General features: G+C 32.1%; 1 protein-coding gene across 1 annotated transcript; it reads left to right on the top strand.

The window, feature by feature from the left end:
• Positions 1–740: 740 nt before the first annotated feature.
• LOC148279762 (uncharacterized) lies at positions 741–17341 on the top strand (the record flags this gene model as incomplete). Its single annotated transcript, XM_088229430.1, has 7 exons — positions 741–930; positions 5239–5367; positions 6409–6492; positions 7654–7854; positions 11584–11700; positions 15295–15474; positions 17219–17341. Coding segments are annotated over exons 1-7 (883 nt in total), but the record flags the coding sequence as incomplete, so codon positions are not given.
• Positions 17342–19780: the final 2439 nt, after the last annotated feature.

The raw sequence follows: 19780 nt of genomic DNA, 5'->3' as shown, positions 1-19780 counted from the left end.
GGGACTATGAAATATTCTAGTATAAAAACACTTTTTAAAAATAAATATTTCATGTCAACCATGTCGGTAATCGAACCCGAGACCTCTTGCATGGTAAGCTAATGCACTGACCACTACACCACGGCTAAATGGTACTATTATATGTTAATAAGACAGCATCTAGCAACATCATCTATGAATCTCTAGCCGTTTGGATTCAAAACTGACAGTTATGTCAGAATTTTATTCGACTTCAAAATTAACTTATTTTTCTCTCATATTTTAAAAAGGCTTTTAAGAAAAAAACTGGCCACCTCTGATTGATAAAAATATAAACAAAATATGCTCGGTGGTACAATTTTTTTGTCACTTTTAAAGAGTAAATATAAGGCTGATACAAGCATTATCGACAAATTCAAGGAAGGGGCGCTGCGTCGGTTCGGACGTGTAGAGCGAATGGACAGCAAAAGAACGGCTAAAAAGATTTACGATGCGAATGTCGAAGGATGCAGAAAACGAGGAAGACCGAGAAAGACTTGTTAGATCAAATCCAACGAAAAGTTAAAAATGGACATGCCAAGAGTAGGAATAATCGGCGCGCGTGCATGAGAGGTGGGTCAATGTAAAGAATGCGAAGACAGAGTGATATGGCGTTCTATCCTCTCTACCTGTCCCTACGGGGAAACTGCGAGGTATCAGCGTGTTATTTTTATCATAGTTGAACACCTGTGTTATCATTTTAGTATTAATAATGTTCTTAAACAATGATTTAAAATATTTTGTGAGCTTATGGCATTCAGAAAATAATTAATAATATATTTCCACTCGCACAATATAGTTGCTATTGGAACAAGAATTTTGGTTGTAATTAATGTGATTTAAGTTTTTAATTAATTTTGACAATGTGCAAATTATTTTTGTTATGTGTTTTCGGATTAATGATAACGCAAGGTAAAACAATTTAATTGTTTATTCTTTTTTATTCCTTTTTTTTAGGTATCAACAATTTTTTGAGTTTATACAATTTTTGTAGACAAAAACTGGATTCAACCATCTAGGGATCTGTTGATATTTTTTTAAATTTATGTTGTTAATACACTCATCTTTTTATTTTTATTTTTATACCAACTATACTTCTTAACACTGTTGGTATCTTTTATTTCTTTATATTATGTTTTTAAAAAAAAAATGTTGTTTATAAACTCATCTTCTTTTTTTTTATACCAACTTTACTTCTAAATACAGTTCTATCTTTTGTTGCTTTATATAGTATTTTTTTAATTTATTGTTGTTTATAAACTTATATTTTATATAACTTTCATGTATGTAAAAGCCTTATGGGCGTGAAAAATTAATAACAACAACAACAAACCATCACGCCGTTTCCCCGTAGGGGTAGGCAGAGAGGATAGAACGCCATAACACTATATCTTGGCATACAGACTTCGCTTCCTCTACATTAATACATCTTCTCATGCACGCACGCCGATTATTCCTACTTTTGACATTTCCATCTTCAAGTATTTGATGGACTTGATCGTGCCATGTCTTTCTCGGTCTTCCTCGTTTTCTGCATCCATCAACATTTGCATCGTAGATCCTTTTAGCCGTTCTTTCGCTGTCCATTCGCTCTACATGTCCGAACCAACGCGGCACCCCTTTCTTGATTCTGTCGATAATGCATGTCTCAGCCTTACACACTTCACGGATCTCGACATTTGTGCACCTATCATACATCGTTTTAATACACATTCGCCTGAGAGATCGCATTTCGACAGCATTCAACCTACTTTCATCATTATTTTTCCAATTCCATACTTCGCTCCCATACATAAGAGTTGGAATTAGAACTCCGTTGTGAACTGCTAGTTTAGCCTCCTGCGATAAACATTTGTTTGCCAAAGTAGATTTTAGTGCAACGTTCACCCTGTTCCCGGCACTCACCCTCCTTTCAATATCTTTATCGGCCTTTCCGTCCCTAGTAAACATACTTCCCAGGTACACAAATTCTTCTACCTGATTCAGAATATCTCCGCTCACGCTGATCTCACATTTAGTTATATTTTCATCCCTTTCAAAAACCATCACTTTGGATTTATCAACATTCATAAGCAAATCGCTTTTCTTGCATACCTCGTAGACTTTTGTTACCAAGAATTGAAGGTCTTCTTTGCTGCTAGCAAGAAGCGCGGCATCATCCGCATACAGAAGACAGTTAACAGTTATACCACTCATTTTTGCTCCCATTCTTAAATCTTTCAGTTCTTTCATACACTTATCGATGTATATGTTGAACAACCATGGTGACATTACACATCGCTGTTTGACTCCTTTCGGAATATCAAACCACGATATTAATAAAATAAAATAAAATATTACAACGGAGATGAAGAACATTTTAGAAAAGGGAATATAGAAGTTTAGGCATCCACAGGGCTTATGACTATCTGTTCTAATATTTTTTTATTTTATTTATTTATTTCGACGGCTTACGCCTTTGACAAAGTATAAAATAATATTGAAAAATAATTATAATAAAACAAAACACCTGTACATGGTATAAAAAATATAAATACATGAAGTAAAATCAGCAGAAAATAAGGAAATAACAAAGAAAAATTAAACAATAAATTATGAATTATTATATTTATTTATTTAATTATTATATACGAAGAGATCTACGAAAAGCCGGAAGATCTATTCCAAAAAATTCCAAGTCGTGATACATCAAAACTTCTTAATTAGATAATTTATTTATTTCGACGGTTTACGCCTTTGACAAAGTATAAAATAATATTGAAAAACAATTATAATGAAACAAAACACATGAACATAGTTTAATAAATAAAGATACATTTATTATTTTATTTATTATATATATACGGCCTAAGTCAATTACAACAGTTACATGAAGAAACATAAATGCAAGAAACTGAACAAAAAGAACATAAAACTATTTAGCAAAGACAAACAAGGGCAAAACAATAATTGTATACAATATATTAAAAAAAACGAAAGACCAAAAACTTTGAGCTAAACCATGCCAATCCAACTTCATCCCACGCTGTTTAGTCGCGAAGAGATCTACGAAAAGCCGGAAGATAGATAGATAGATAGATGGGATAGATCCCAAAAAATTCCAAGTCGTGTGATGAATTGACTAATCTACAAATTCTGGACATTGGGGCATAAAAACCAAAGTTGCTCTTAGAAGATTTAATAAATAGCAGATTTTGACTTCTGGTGACGCGGTTTGGAACATGAAAAGAAATTGATCGCAACAGAGATGGGACATCACTTAAAGCATTAAGTATTTTGAAAATGCATATGAGGTCCATCTCAGTCCATACATGAAATAAAATCAGCAGAAAATTAGGAAATAATAAATAAATAAGAAATTAAAACATAGGTGTGCAGCAAATTAACAATAAATAAAGGGTTTAAATATCAAAAGTATTTAAGTAACAGAGGCGATGTATCATAGCATAAACAGTCGAACAAGTAGAACACTTAGTACATTTTTATAAGTTAGAAAAGAAGTGATTAAAAAGTAAAGATTTAAATTGGTATAAAGGTAAATTAAATAAATCTAAGTTTCCGTTCTACTCGTATCATAAATATATATTAATTTTGACTGCATCATTAAACATTTATAGTTTAGCTCTTCAATCGGAATGTTTAATTTGAAATTTATAAATCTCAAAAACTTGTGTTGGACCTTCTCCATACTGTTTTTTTAAATATTTAAAAAATAAATTATTTACAATTTTAAAAAACCCGTTAAGGTTACATTAGAAATTTAGTATTGTCTAGTCATTTTATGTCTCGTCTAGTCTAGTTAGTTCAGTCATCATGTGCTTTTTCAGATTGATTTTAAATTTGTCCCCAGTAAAAGTTTTCAAGTAGCAAGGTAAGTCGTTGTAGCGTTTAAGTCCATTATGTAGTATTTTTGACTGTCCTGTGTTTGTCTTTGCTTTTTCAATATGATAGTGTTGTTGTTGTCTGGTGTTATATTTGTGTATGTCAGCATTTTTGACTAATATTATGTCGTCGTCTTGTATGTTACCAGTGTTATTTTGCGCACAATTTTTAAGGTCTCAATTTTAGTCAAGTAGTATATGTCAAACTGGTGTGTTTTTTTGTACAGTTCAGTCGTAGAGGTCAGGTAGGGTAGGTTGTATGTTAGTTTAAGAATTTTATTTTGTTGTCTTTGTATTCTTGTTATGTTTGTCTTGTTGCCAGTTCCCCAGAAGGCGATCATGTAACTCAATTTACTTTTGACATAGGCTTCGTACATCATATTTTTATTCTTTCTTGGTATAAAATCTTTAATTTTGTAGAAGAGGCTATGTAGTGATGCCATTACTTTAGTGAGTCCGTCTATGTGTTTTGTCCATTTCAATTGTCTGTCCATTGTGAGTCCTAGGTAAGTCACATGTTCTAGTTCTTTACGAGTTTCATTGTTTATTTTTATGTTCATGTTATGGTTCTTCTTTTGTGTTTGGAAATGTATTATATTGCATTTCTTGGCATTTAGTGTTAAGAAGTTTTTGTTTGTCCATTCTAATAGTTTTTGCACGTCATTGTTGATGGTTTTAGTCGTTTCAATGTCATTTATGTTTTCATATAAAATTCCTAAGTCGTCCGCATAGATTGTTTTTTTTCCCATTATGTCACTGTGTATTATGTCGTTACTGTATACTATATAGAACAATGGTCCTAATATTGATCCCTGAGGTACTCCGAATTGCATTGTTGTTATTTCGCTTTTGTATGGGTAACATAATGAGGAGACCAAACTGATACAAACTGACCAAATATGTTGATTTAACAGCTTCCTAGGGATTTGAATCAAGCCCTTGTCTACAAAAATTGGACAAACTCAAAAAATTGTTGATAAATCCACCTGGTCCAAGAAGAAGTACAAAAATGGAATATTTTCAGGCGTTGGTGAAATAATTCAATTAGATGAATCTCACCCGTACAAATAAAGGTTTCAGCTCTTTAACTTCACCAACGCCAACAGATGAAAGAATTGAAGGAAATGAAACAATATATGCTGGCGCTGTCTTATGTAATTATCAGGAACATACAACCCAAATTTCAAGTAGAATGAGTTAGTACTTTGGCGGACTTATTGCTAAAAGCAGTACCTTCCAGCCAGTCAAAAAGCCGACTGGTCAAAAAATAGTTGGTTAACTCAATTCTCCCTAAAGGGTAGTGTATTATAAATGATAATAAGAATTCTTACGTTTTCAGTCCGCGGGCAGTGGTCTTGTGACGTCACCAGCGATTGCATCGGTCTTGATGATGGGGAGTGCGTAGACGGACGCTGTATGTGCCCCAAAGGACTGCAAGTTGATGAGGAAAGGACGGGCTGCATGCTATGTAAGTAATCGTTTGGTTAACTCTAGAAAGACTGTGGTAAATAATCCCCTTGCGCGCGGTGATGTAACATCGTGTTACCGCTAGTATAAGACGGTATATTCTGAAATTCAGACATTAGAAAAAAAACACATAAGGAGACCTACGGCTTAATAATTTATTTTCAATAATTTATTTATTTATTTATTTACACGCCCTACGGGCTTTTACATATATTAGAAATTATTTATTTATTTATTTATTTATTGACACTTTATATACATATACAATAAATATACATATAAGGGCGGGCATATTGCCTTAAGGCAATTTCTTCCTACCTACCCAAACCGTTCAGTTTGAGAAAATTATAAATACATGGACATATTGAATCTTACAATTTTATACAAAAATTAAAAGCAAAGATTAACAAAAATAAATATATGTATAAAAAAAAAAAAATAACACTTTACTATGAAGAGAGGGGATGGGAAGGAAAGAAGAAGGATAAAGGAACAATTCAAATATTTAGATAGTGACATTTCAATCTCGACTTAAATGTAAATAAAGAAGGGGCGTCTCTAACATTAGTTGGTAGATTATTCCACAATCGAGCGGCTACTACTGTGAAAGAGGAGGCAAAAAAATTACATTCAAGTGCAGCAGTGAAACATAAGTATGTAAATTTAGTTAAAATTAAAGATAACATAAGAAAAGCTGAAAGATACAAAAATAAGTAAAAATCAAGAAATGTACCAACATAGGTATAGGGTACGTAGAAAAATATTTAATAAATTTACTTATGAAAACATACACACATACATATACATTATACATACATATGAGTTTATACATTATCATAGAGATACATGAGAAAAAAAATAGTAAATAAAGAACAATATTAAGAAATTTTATACAAATTAATTTATAACCTGAATGAACTATAAACTATGAAAGCAGAAAAAGCGAGGTCTAGATGCTAAAACAGAGTGATATGGCATTTTATCTTCGAGAATGGAAATGTGAAAAAACCTACTCTTTTTAATTGTATCTATTTTTTTTCAGCTGCTCCATATTTGAATTCCCCCTGTGATAAAGACATACAATGCCAGCACCTAGCTACTGGGTACACGTGCCATAATGAAACAAGTAAGAAATTCAAACGTTTTGTAGATAATAATTGGCTGGGGCGAAACCGTCCAAAATTACATTAAACCTTTAGAGATGGTGCATGGAGACTGTATTGCTGTACAAAACGCTGTTCTCTAACTCATATAGTGTCCATGTGGCTCCACTGTGGAATCATCTCCCATTCACCATTCAAGATGTTACTACAGTATCTCTGTTTGAATCAAGTCTGAAGAAACATCTCCTTTCTCTTCCTTCATCTCTCTTCCTTTCCTCTTTCCTTTTTTTCCTTTTTGCCGTCGAGTAATAGTTTTAATTTAAGGTAATTTATATACAACTATAATTACTAGATCCTCAACACATAGACAACTTAAACAAATACAAACTAAAACCACTTTCGGACAAAGGGATTTTGAGTATTATTCAACTAAAATCTATAACCTACTTCCACTATCTATTAAAACAATTAGTAACGAGAAGATGTTTAAAAAGGCTATTAAAAAATGGATAAAGGAGCTAGGTTGAAGTAAAATGGATTGTCCCTTTCGTCCATACCAATATTGAATCAAATGCTCCACAAGTGTATAGCTTATGTTTGGTTTTGTTATTTTCATTGTGTGTTTTGTAGTATAAATAATATAGATGTACATAAATGCCTTGTTTTTAAAACTGTCTGAATATTTGTTGATTATCTCTGTTTTTTAAGCAAGTCTTCTTTACAATATTTGAGTTTGTCCAAATGTTCGTAGACAAAAACTGGATTTCACCCCCTCTGGAGTTATTAAGATCAACAAATTACAACAGGGATGGAGAATACCTTAAATAAGGACCTAGACTTCCATATTCCCTTATTTAAGGTATTCTCCATCAACTGTGAATCAACTGCTCCACAAGTGTATGGCTTATGTTTGGTTTCTGTTATTTCCATTGTGTGTTTTGTAATATAAATAATAAAGATATACTATATTTGTTAATTATTTTCGTTTTTTTAAGTAAGTCTTCTTTGTTTATTGTAAAATGTAATTTAAAAAAAAAGTATATTGCTTAGTGTCCTCGGCACGGGAAACCCCAGTGAAGTCACATTATTTTTATTATTAATTATAGTTTGAAAGCAAAAAATAAGAATAAATAAATAAATACAGTTATTTAAATATCTTTTTTTATTGAATGATTTAATTACAGATGTCTGCGCTTGCAAGGCGGGCTTTCGTTATCTGCGAGGAAGGTGCTGGCCGGCAGCCAAGTTCGGAGAACCTTGCGTATCCAGTGGGCAGTGCTATGACGCTCTGATGCCGTTGTCTTTGGCCTGCAAATCTGGCTTTTGTGCGTGTGCAGACAACCATTACTTCAGGGAAAGAGGAGCGTGCAGAAAGATCTCTAGCAGTAAGTTTCATTTCATTTCATTTATTTATTCAGATATTTAGAACATTACGGAAAAAAGACCCAATTCATTCTAAATACATTAAAAGATCACAAATTACAGTAGAAAGTTATGTTAAAAAGAAAAATTAAAAGTTAGAAAGTGCTTTCCTAAGGGAAGGCTCACTGTCTTGAAATATGTCGACATCCGAGGCGATGCGATTAAGTAGCAAGATTGCTCTACCAACTGGCGTTTCCAGAAATTCTCCAGCAGCCAGTGGGCCACATGGCGACGGTATCTACCTACTGTCTACAAAAGATTCTCTTCGGACATCTATCTGCCTTTGTTAACCATGGAGTTGAAACAGTGCTTTATTTATTTAGTTTTTTATTGCTTACTTCTTGGCATGAACACTTGACACACTTACTACTATGCTCTATTTTTTGTAAATGTATTGATATCATTCTAACTTTGCTAGAATTCCACTCGTCCATGCGCTTTGTAGCTGCACGATGATTGGTTATCAAGCTTTCATATATTAACTTTAAAATACCTAAATTTTGTAAATGAGGTCTAGAATTCCAATCGTCTATGCGCTTAGTAGCTGCAAGACGTATTGTAATCTTACTTTTTTTTATTATTCATATTTTTTTTTTTTTAGTATCATTAATACACTAAATTTACTTGTCAATTTTTAAAATGTACAATTAGTGGCTAAATTTCTAACTGTCTATGCGCTCTGTAGCTGCAAGACGTCCTGTAATCTAGCTCCTATCTGTTATAATTTTTGATTGATCTTAATTGAAAAAAAAGGAACTAGAATCCCAACCGTCCATGCGCTCTGTAGCTGCAAGACGTACTGGGATATTTATTAATTGTACAGCGCCCTTGAGGTGATTTTCACAAAAATGGCGCTATATAAATTATCCAACTATATATATAACCATCAACAGGTTGGTTCTGCATCGTGGTAGATAAAACAATCGACGCTGTCTTTGTCGAAGATAGTTATCAGATACGAACAGACCTACATCCATCAGAATTTCTGAGTTATGTATGCGACCACCGATCACCTGGAAAAAGTGAACACCCAAATGAACGTCCCTCCTCCTCCATAATGACTGATAGCCTAGCATCCCCAGTAAAAAGTAGGTTGGGAAGAGCCGAGGATAATATCCACACTCTTTTAGGTACAGATAGCGCAGAAATTATCTCTGCACTCTCTCCACCATCAAAGAGTATCGAGCCTCACGTGGCGACCAAATAATGGAACTCAACTCCAAACGACTTCTTACCGAGGAATTACACAATGTCCTCATAATCTGAGTGTTAGAAAAGATCTTGGCATTTCTAAGAACAAAACCGAGCATTTTAAGGGAGTCATTACATGGATTAACCATATGAAGATTAAAAGATAACTGAGCATCAAACAACACCCCGAGATCTCTGGACGTTGAAGCCCTTTCAAGCCTCACTCCGTCCATGAGATAACGATAGTATATTGCTTTGGATGCTCTTGTGAATGCCATTACAAAACATTTGGAAACATTGAAGAATAATTTTTGCTCCACTTATGATCAATTACACATGCCTGTTTTTGGTTGGTTCTGTAAGCCTGCGAAAGTAAGTGTATTTGTCGTGTAAATTAATTGGGGGATTGTTAGTAAAGGATTGAAAATGTTCAACGAACATTTTTAAAATACCTAGATTATGAAAACAATGAAACGCTTTGCACTTACAGCCAATCTGCCAAACAAGGGCAGGCAAACAGGGCTTATGACCTGTCATTGGCTGGTTTAAGTGGCCACTTTACACACTGTGTAACATTCACTATTTTGCCTATATTTGAACATGCATATTTCTTCAATTCTTCCATCTGTTGATTTTAGTGAAGTCAAAGAGCTGAAACCTTTATTGTTGTGAAGAGATTCATCTGACTGAATTGTTTCACATACTAGGCAACGCCTGAAAACCATTTTTCAATTTTTAAACTTCTTTTGGACCTGTTTGATACTGTTTTAGTTGTTTATTTAAGAGTTTATATAATTTTAAATACGAGTACATGAAAAAGAAAAAAACATAAAACAATGATACATTCATACTAATTAAAATTTAATGTTGTTTTTACACGAGTTCAAAAACTTTCTTTAGATTAACTTTAAATTTATTTATTGATATATTATTTATAATAGTTTTTAGTTCATTAGGAAGATTGTTATATTTTTTTACACCTTTGAAGACAAAGATATTTTGACCATGACTTGTATGGATTTTAGGAATTTTAATATTATGTTGGTATCTGAGTGACTTATTCATTTAAATTTTTTTCTTTTTATATATTTGTATAAAAGAATTTATTTTATAAAGAGTGTCTACCATAATTATTTTAAATAGACTTTCCGTATCGAATATTGAGGGTTTCTTTAAAATTACTTTAATAATTAATCTGTGTACTATTTTAAGATGGTTTAATATATTGGCGCCTGCACCACCCAGGGGCGAACCGTGTATAGAAGCGATTATGCACAGCTTACCATTATATTTGACTAACTATAATAATGTTTTACTGTTACTTTTTTTACAGAAAAACAAATAAAAAATTTCCATTTATTTTAAAACATTTCCACCGTTTGTATTTTTATCCTAATATAAATATAAATTTTAATAAAGCGCACCCAGCGCCTGCGGTGAGCCAAGAAACTAGCCGATTATTCCAGCTTATTTTTTCATACAAATAAGTATACTATATTTTGAATGTATTAACCCCAGTGCTGGTTTTTTCTCCTAGATAAACTTGCAGATTACACAAATTATTTGAAGATTCTTGATTTGGAAAACAGTATTTCAAACATTGTTTCTTATGGACTATTTTTTTTTGAGATGGTACTTTTGACATAAGACCATAATTACTTTCATGCGTCATATTGCAGGATATATAGCGCTACAAGTGGCCGTTTTTAGCACTATTACAACGCGGCCAGTTGACATTTCAATTGATAACCTAATATCGACTAAATTCATAATGGTATTTTTTATTATTTTTTAATGAATTATATATTAAAGTAATGGATAATATATCTATATAATATATTATATCATGAAATTACATCGTTTGAGTTGATTTTTGGATGAGAGTTGTTGTATCACACAGAACCACAGAAAAATATCAATTTAAAGTATATTTTACTTACATTATATTATGTACCTCCTATGAAGGTACAAATTATACGATATTTTTTTAAGCTTACCTGTAAATAAAATCACCATTCGCCACTGGCACCACCCCATCCTACAAAACCATATTGTACAATTGAGTAATAAGCTATGTTTAAATGGTTGATTTTAAAAATATTCCTTAATCTAATAAATATGTTTATACCTTTTTAATTCGTTTAAGTAGTTCACTGATATACATACGACTTAATTTATTTAAAGATAAATAAAGACTTATTATTTCTGGCTGCGATACGATCCCACTTATTATTTAATGATGCACACTCCTGAACATTTACTCCTACACTAATACACATAAACACACATCTACACGTACTCTCATACAAATACACATTAACACATCCTTTTGTTGTAACACAATTTAATAATATGTGTGATTTTTATTTAGAAATTTCGCTGGTCTGTCTTTTAAGTGCATTTTTAAAAATATATATATTTTATCATTGTCGACTGTTTGTTTCTTTAAAAAAAATATTTAAATAAAATGAAATATAAATATTTTTATTTTTTCCTTCCAGAAATAGGAGACTCGTGCGTTCTTAACGACGACTGCCAAATTCCAACTGTCCCGAAAGCTGTTTGTGACATCAACAAATTAATTTGCACTAATCCGGATGCAACAACTGTTACAGCTTGTGAGTAGGTTTTTTTATTAACATTTCTACTAATTAAGTTCTGTTAGCAAGCAGCAACGATGATTTGCAAAAAATAGTCTCTAGAATGTCTGATGTACGAGGGCGGATTGAAAATGAAGCTACCTAAGTAGGAAAAAAACTTTTTTTTTTTCAAAAACTATTTATTTTTCAACATAGCCTCCTTTTATTTCGACACACTTAGAAAGACGATATTCCAACTTTTTTATACCATCTGAATAATACGATTTCGGGAACCTCTCAAAATACGCGTTAGTTTCGGTAATCACTTCTTCGTTTGAGCTGAATATTTTTCCAGCGAGCCATTTTTAAATTTTGAAAACAGGAAAAAGTCACTAGGAGCTTAATCTGGACTATAAGGTGGATGATCAACCAATTCGAAGTGTATTTCACTTAATTTTAGCATCGTATCTAATGCTGTGTGAACCGGTGCATTGTCTCGAAGAAAGATCACTTTTTCTTTTTTAAATGTGGTCGTTTTTCCTTGATTGCATCATTCAATTGGTCCAATAATGCGCGATAATACTTTCCAGTGATTGTGAATCCTTTTTCAAAATAATCGATGAGCAATATTCCGAGTGCATCCCAAAATACAGTAGCCATAACCTTGCCAGCTGATTTCACTGCCTTTGCCTTCTTCGGAGCACTTCCACCAGCTTCCACCCATTGTTTCGATTGATTTTTGGTTTCAAGTGTATAGTGGTGCACCCACGTTTTATTGACAGTTATTAATCGACGCCAAAAATCAACAGGATTACGCTTAATCATGTCCAAACACTGCTGTGAAATGGTCTCTCGAACTCGTTTTTGTTCGACACTGAGCAAACGCGGCACCCATCTTGTAGATAGCTTTTTCATATGCAAATGTTCATGCAAAATGTTGAACACACGTTCATATGAGATTTTTACCATTTCAACAATCTCACGCAACTTCACTCGGCGATCGTTCATAACTATATGGAGGATTTTCTTGATATTTTCTTCAGTAACCACCTCTTTTGGCCTTCCTGTTGATGGTATTGTTGCAGTGCTTGTTCGGCCGCGTTTAAATTCAGCAATACAATATTTTATCGTGTAACCTGATAGAAAAGACTTACTGTAATGTTTCTCGAGCTTTTTTTTTTGTCTTTTTTGCTGTTTTCCCTTTCAAATAATGGTGTTTAATCACTGCACGAAATTCGCTTTCTTCCATTTTTCAAGAAACACAAAAGTTGTTTTCTTCAAACGACTACAACAAATAAACTAATCGATGAATTTGGGTGATATTTTAATAGCTTCGATAGAAACTTCGCTGGTCGGTCTTTGAACTGTATCTTTTTTAAGTTATTATATCATTGTCGACTGAATGTTTCTGTGAAAATAAAATTACATAAATAAAATACATTTCTCAGCCTTCCTCGGCAAAATTAAAATTATTTTCGGAATATGAAATAGGAAATAATCCAGTTGCGTCAAATCACAGGACAGTGGAGGCTAATTAACACAACCATTTCTAGAAGTAAAGTTGTCGAACTTGTCACGCTGTATATTTATGGTTTCTGGATGATGAACTGAACTCCGATTCATTACAATTTGCAATTCATTTGATTTTTAGTTTGGCTAGCGAATCTAAAACACTTGTCCAGAATTTTTGTTCAATTAAAAAAAATATACATATTATTAATAAAAAGTATACTACAGAAAGTACATATTATACTCCCAGTAGCGCAATCACAAATACTCACTACAAACTACAAACTTTAAAATATCTTTTTTTCACTTAAATTTTAATTTTTAAACAACTTTCATTTGTGTTTTTCTTTTTCCTTCTCTTTTTTATACTTTCATAACTAACCTTACATATAATTGCTTTATAATATGGAAATTTCACTGGTCCATTAGAATTAAGTCTAATTGTGTAAAATATTAAACTTTGTAACTGTACTGTATGTTTCCTGAATAAAAGAAAATAAAAATAAAAAAATAAAAAAACTATCGACGTGCTAAAAGGCGACGTGATAACAATTTCTCACCATGGTTGTTTAACGTATTCGCGATCACAATGGAACATCCGTGAACACCTAATATTAAATGTCAAAATATTTACGTTTCGCGACGTATGATCCTGCTGCGCAATCACATATTTGAATTTCACCGGTGTAAATATGGAAAATATTCCAAAACTGATGTTTTTATTTATTTATGATGGTATTTATTGCATTTAGCCGGCGGCAGCGACTGGCGAGCCAAATGTAAAGAAAACCAGTCGCCATAGTAATTGTTATTTAATTTTAACTTTTTTGTATAAATAACTCCTTAGTATAAAGTTTATATTTGAAGCACTAACTTTGTGGTTATTCATTATAATAAAATAAATAAAACAACTTTGTTTTTTAACCACTAATTTTTATTTTTCACCTACCGGTTTCAAAGCAAACAAGCTTCTTTGTCAAGGTTTACGTAACTAATGAATTGATTCCTTTTTATTTTATTTCTATCATGTTTACTAAATACTACACGTGGACCCAATAAATCAAGTGGTTTTCCCTTACACGGGTGGTAATTTGATATCATTATTTTCGAAGTAAGACAGGAGAGGACTAAATGAAATATTGTTTATTTGGTTATTAATTATTGTTTTCTTATTATAAATCACTTTTTTAATTTCTAAGATTTCTAAGTTGTCTAATTTTAATATTTTCCCTCTTATTAACTCCTTAGTATTTTGCAAATGATATTAATTTATTCATGCATTTCATAATATATACACTTTTTTGTTCACTTTGCCTAGCTGTGTGAAACAGTACTTATGATTTTCTCGTTGTTTTACTGTAGAATGTTTTATTATTTAAAATTTCTACTGAATATGCTGTATATTTTTTGGATTATTTTTTAAAATATAAATCTTGTATAATTTTTAGTTTATTTTTTTTTATAAATCTTGTTGGGTATAAGGAAATTCATGTTTTTTTTTAAAAATATATATATAGTAAGCCAAATATGTACATATTATAAATGTTTGTAAAATGCATATTTGCCGTTTATGTTTAAAAAAATAAAGTCAACAAAATAAACAAAATAAACAAAATAAACAAAATGAACTAAGTGAACAAAATGAACACAATGAACAAAGGAACAAAATGAACAAAATGAACGAAATGAACAAAATGTACAAAATGAACAAAAGGAACAAAATGAACAAAATAAACAAAATGAAAAAAAATAAACAAAATGAACAAAAGGAACAAAATGAACAAAATGAACAAAATGAACAAAATGAACAAAATGAACAAAATGAAAAAAATGAACAAAATGAACAAAATGAACAAAGTGAACCAAATGAACAAAATGAACAAAATGAACAAAATGAACAAAATGAACAAAATGAACAAAGTGAACCAAATGAACAAAATGAACAAAATGAACAAAATGAATGATACATGCTCAAATTGGTCGCTCCATGAAAATTTGGAGTCAATAAATAGTCCTAAGTATTTAGTTACATAATTAATATCACAAGGAAAAAAATATTTTTCTTCCGCCGGGTCACAAACAGATGAAATAGTTAAGAAAATATATTTTTTCAATTTATTTCAGCTTTACCGAATGATTTCGAAGATGGAGAGATTTATTCCGACGTATCTCGTATAAAGGAGGGTGACGCTTGCATCAAGGACTCCGACTGCGCTGAACTTGGACAGGCCGTATGCTCTAGCAGGCAGTGTATCTGCTCTCCGGGGTACTTTCCCAGGGGTGACAAACTTTTGTGTGGCGCAGGTATTTTTTAATTTTTTTAAATATTATTTTTTATACAAACATAAATACAAGAATAACGTATCCCAAACTCTATGAGGCCAACAGCCCTGTGTTGATTTGGGATCCAATATAATGGAAAGTGGCAGATGACACTGCTCTCATTTTTAGAAGTGACCGATGGGATGATTCTTATTATGCGGCTCTAAGCGGTGTCAATACAATAAAAATGTGGCTGGATAACAATCTCTTAACTTTAAATATTGACAAAACAAAATACATTACATTTAGAAAAACCACAGTGGGACAGCCTTAACAACACCCCTAATTAAAAATATGCTCCGAAATACTTGAATCGGTACACCATATAAAATATTTGGGAATAATTAAAGATAAATATTTTAAATGGACCGAACACAACGGAGTTCTAGTTCCAACTCTAATGTATGGGAGCGAAGTATGGAATTGGAAAAATAATGATGAAAGTAGGTTGAATGCTGTCGAAATGCGATCCCTCAGGCGAATGTGTGGTAAAACGATGTATGATAGGTGCACAAATGTCGAGATCCGTGAAGTGTGTAAGGCTGAGACATGCATTATTGACAGAATCAAGAAAGGGGTGCTGCGTTGGTTTGGACATGTAGAGCGAATGGACAGCGAAAGAACGACTAAAAGGATCTACGATGCAAATGTTGATGGATGCAGAAAACGAGGAAGACCGAGAAAGACATGGCACGATCAAGTCCATCAAATACTTGAAGAGGGACATGTCGAAAGTAGGAATAATCGGCGTGCGTGCATAAGAAGATGTATGAATGTAGAGGAAGCGAGGTCTGTATGCCAAGATAGAGTGTTATGGCGTTCTATCCTCTCTGCCTACCCCTACGGGGAAACGGCGTGATGGTTTGTTGTTGTTGTTGTAGAACACATACAATATTTAACACTAAAAATTTGAAAACATTCCCATATTTTCAAGTCAATACGTAACATCTTATTCCTAATTAAACTCAAACAACTATATAATATATTATGTAACTCAATTATAACTTATGGCATAATGGGATGGGGAGGCTAATAAATCAATATTAAAACCTCGATTATAAAAATAATTTTAAAAAAGCCCTTCAGGTACCCCAGCGTCAAGTTGTTTGAGGAATTCGATGTATTAGATATAAGGCAATTATATATATCTAGAATAATTATATTTGTAAAAACAAATTATTTTACCAAATCCCAAAAGGAACACTTCCACACTACCAGAAGTCAAACTAAAGGATGGGTTTTGGGGTCTACCACGAACTCTGAATTCGGGCAGAGAAATGTCAGGTTTCTGGGCCCCAAAATATTTAATATGTTACCCAAACATTACAAAACTATGACCCGAATTTAATTAAATAAATTTGTAATAAAATGGTTACTGGATTTAGGCAGAGAAAAATCTGAAAACTTAAAAAAAACATTATAAAATACTAAATGGTATATTTATTGTATAAATTAATAATAAATTAAATAGTAGGTAACCATGTTATTGTTTATTTTTGCATAAAAATGTCTACCTTAAAACAGGTTGTACCTAGTTAGGCAGACTAGACATAATCCAAAGAAATCTATTATATACGTATGTATGTAGTCGATAGAGACATTGTAATTTTTGTTAATAAACCATAATTATTTTTTATGTTTTTGAAAACTAACTCCAATACCTATGTAGTGCCCTATTCACCACCGAGTACAGACAATAATGAATGCTTTGTTTTTTTTCTTCAAGAACTCGGCATGAAGGCGGCTAACCAATCATTTTGCATAGGATTTGGCTCCAAGCTACTAAATGGAATTTGTGATTGTCCTGCCGGTTATTTCTTTCTAGATTTTATGAGGAATTGCAAAAAACGTAAGATATTTCTTTTATTAAATACATAAACAATATTTAAATTTATTGCAACAGAGAGGGCAAACATTATTGAAAAGGGAATATGGAAGTCTAGGCATTCACAGGGCTTATGACCTGTCATTGGCTGGTTAAATTGGCCACTTTACCGCGCTGTTCCATTCTGCCCATGTTTAAACATCCACATTTCCTCAATTCTTCCATCTGTTGACTTTTGTGAAATAAAGGAGCTGAAACCTTTATTATTTTTTATATTTTTTTTTTATTTAGAATTTAAAAAAACCCGTCGGTTACATTAGAAATGTAATATTGTCTAGTCATTTTATGTCTCGTCTAGTCTAGTTAGTTCAGTCATCATGTGCTTTTTCAGATTGATTTTAAATTTGTTTCCAGTAAAAGTTTTCAAGTAGTAAGGTAGGTCGGTGTAGTGTTTAAGTCCATTATGTAGTATTTTTGACTGTCCTGTGTTTGTCTTTGCTTTTTCAATATGATAGTGTTGTTGTTGTCGGGTGTTATATTTGTGTATGTCAGCATTTTTGACTAATATTATGTCGTCGTCTTGTATGTTTCCCAGTGTTATTTTGTGCACAATTTTTAAGGTCTCAATTTTAGTCGAGTAGTTTATGTCAAACTGGTGTGTTTTTTGTACAGTTCAGTCGTAGAGGTCAGGTAGGGTAGGTTGTATGTTAGTTTAAGAATTTTATTTTGTTGTCTTTGTATTCTTGTTATGTCTGTCTTGTTACCAGTTCCCCAGAAGGCGATCATGTAAGTCAATTTACTTTTGACATAGGCTTCGTACATCATAATTTTTTCCTTTCTCGGTATAAAATCTTTAATTTTGTAGAAAAGGCTATGTAGTGATGCCATTACTTTAGTGAGTCCGTCTATGTGTTTTGTCCATTTTAATTGTCTGTCCATTGTGAGTCCTAGGTAAGTCACATTAAGAGTTTCATTGTTTATTTTTATGTTCATGTTATGGTTCTTCTTTTGTGTTTCGAAATGTATTATATTGTATTTCTTAGCATTTAGTGTTAAGAAGTTTTTGTTTGTCCATTCTAATAGTTTTTGCACGTCATTGTTGATGGTTTTAGTCGTTTCAATGTCATTTTTGTTTTCATATAAAATTCCTAAGTCGTCCGCAAAGATTGTTTTTTTTTCCCATTATGTCACTGTGTATTATGTCGTTAATGTATATTATATATAACAATGGTCCTAATATTGATCCCTGAGGTACTCCGAATTGCATTGTTGTTATTTCACTTTTGTATGGGTAACATAATGAGGAGACCAAACTGATATAAACTGACCAAATATGTTGATATAACAGCTTCATAATTTTGTCGAAGAGGCTATGTAGTGATGCCATTGCTTTAGTGAGTCCGTCCATGTGTTTTGTCCATTTCAATTGTCTGTCCATTGTGAGTCCTAGGTAAGTCACATGTTCTAGTTCTTAAAGAGATTCGTTGTGAATTATGCGGGTTAGATTTATCCGAAAAGAGAAATCAATATTCTCAAATCAAATCAGTACATTAATGCAACTTCAGTGGATGGTTTGAATGTACGAGTATTATAAAACATACAATTTTGTTGCCTTTTGAAATTCGCCGAGAAATATATTTATTAGGAATGCGCAATAAACGAGAACTATCGGTTTTTTGTTTGTATAGTGTAACAATTGCTGCAATCGCCTGAAAATGCTTTAAAACGCCGAAGTTTGATAATAATATAATTATATTTATTTTTTCATGCATTTCATATACAATTTTTTGTTCACTTTGCCCAGCTGTGTGAAACAGTACTTATGATTTTCTTGTTGTTTTACTGTAGAATGTTTTATTAATTAAATTTTCTACTGAATATGCTGTATAATTTTTAGGTTATTTTTTAATATAAATCTTGTATAATTTTTGGTGTGATTTTTTTTTTTTATATCTTGTTTTTAATATTCATGTTTTTGAAAAAAAAAAAATTTAGCCAAATATATTAATATTATAAATATTTGTAAAAGGCAGATTTGCCGTTTATGTTAATAAAATAAATAAATAAATACACATTATTGCTTCCATATGTTCTTAGACGTTCAACGCAACATTTTTGCGATCTTTGAACGATTATCCGTCTTGCTTCACACGTGCACATTAATAACTAATATTAAATATTTAATTTGTTGAATTATAGAATTTTCTACCATAAAAAAACAATCATATCTATATTTTGTCATTTGATGTGCATATGAAGTATTTTTAATTATTATGTAGTAGTGTTTTGGATAGTTAGAACAAAATGATATACCTCCCCTTCCCCCTTACCCTTCCTCGCATCAAACGAACTCCCCTCCTAACCACCTCCTCTTGTTAAAAAATTGGCAGCCCCCCCTGATCATTTTGGACACGTTTCCCCTATTTTTTTAATAATCTTAAATGACGTTCGCGTATTGTCAAA

This window comes from Micrasema longulum, unplaced genomic scaffold (genome assembly GCF_059751315.1).
Source record: "Micrasema longulum isolate JH-2025_06_02 unplaced genomic scaffold, ASM5975131v1 h1tg000673l, whole genome shotgun sequence".
Lineage (NCBI taxonomy): Eukaryota > Metazoa > Arthropoda > Insecta > Trichoptera > Brachycentridae > Micrasema > Micrasema longulum.
This window is presented reverse-complemented; position numbering and strand designations above follow the sequence as displayed.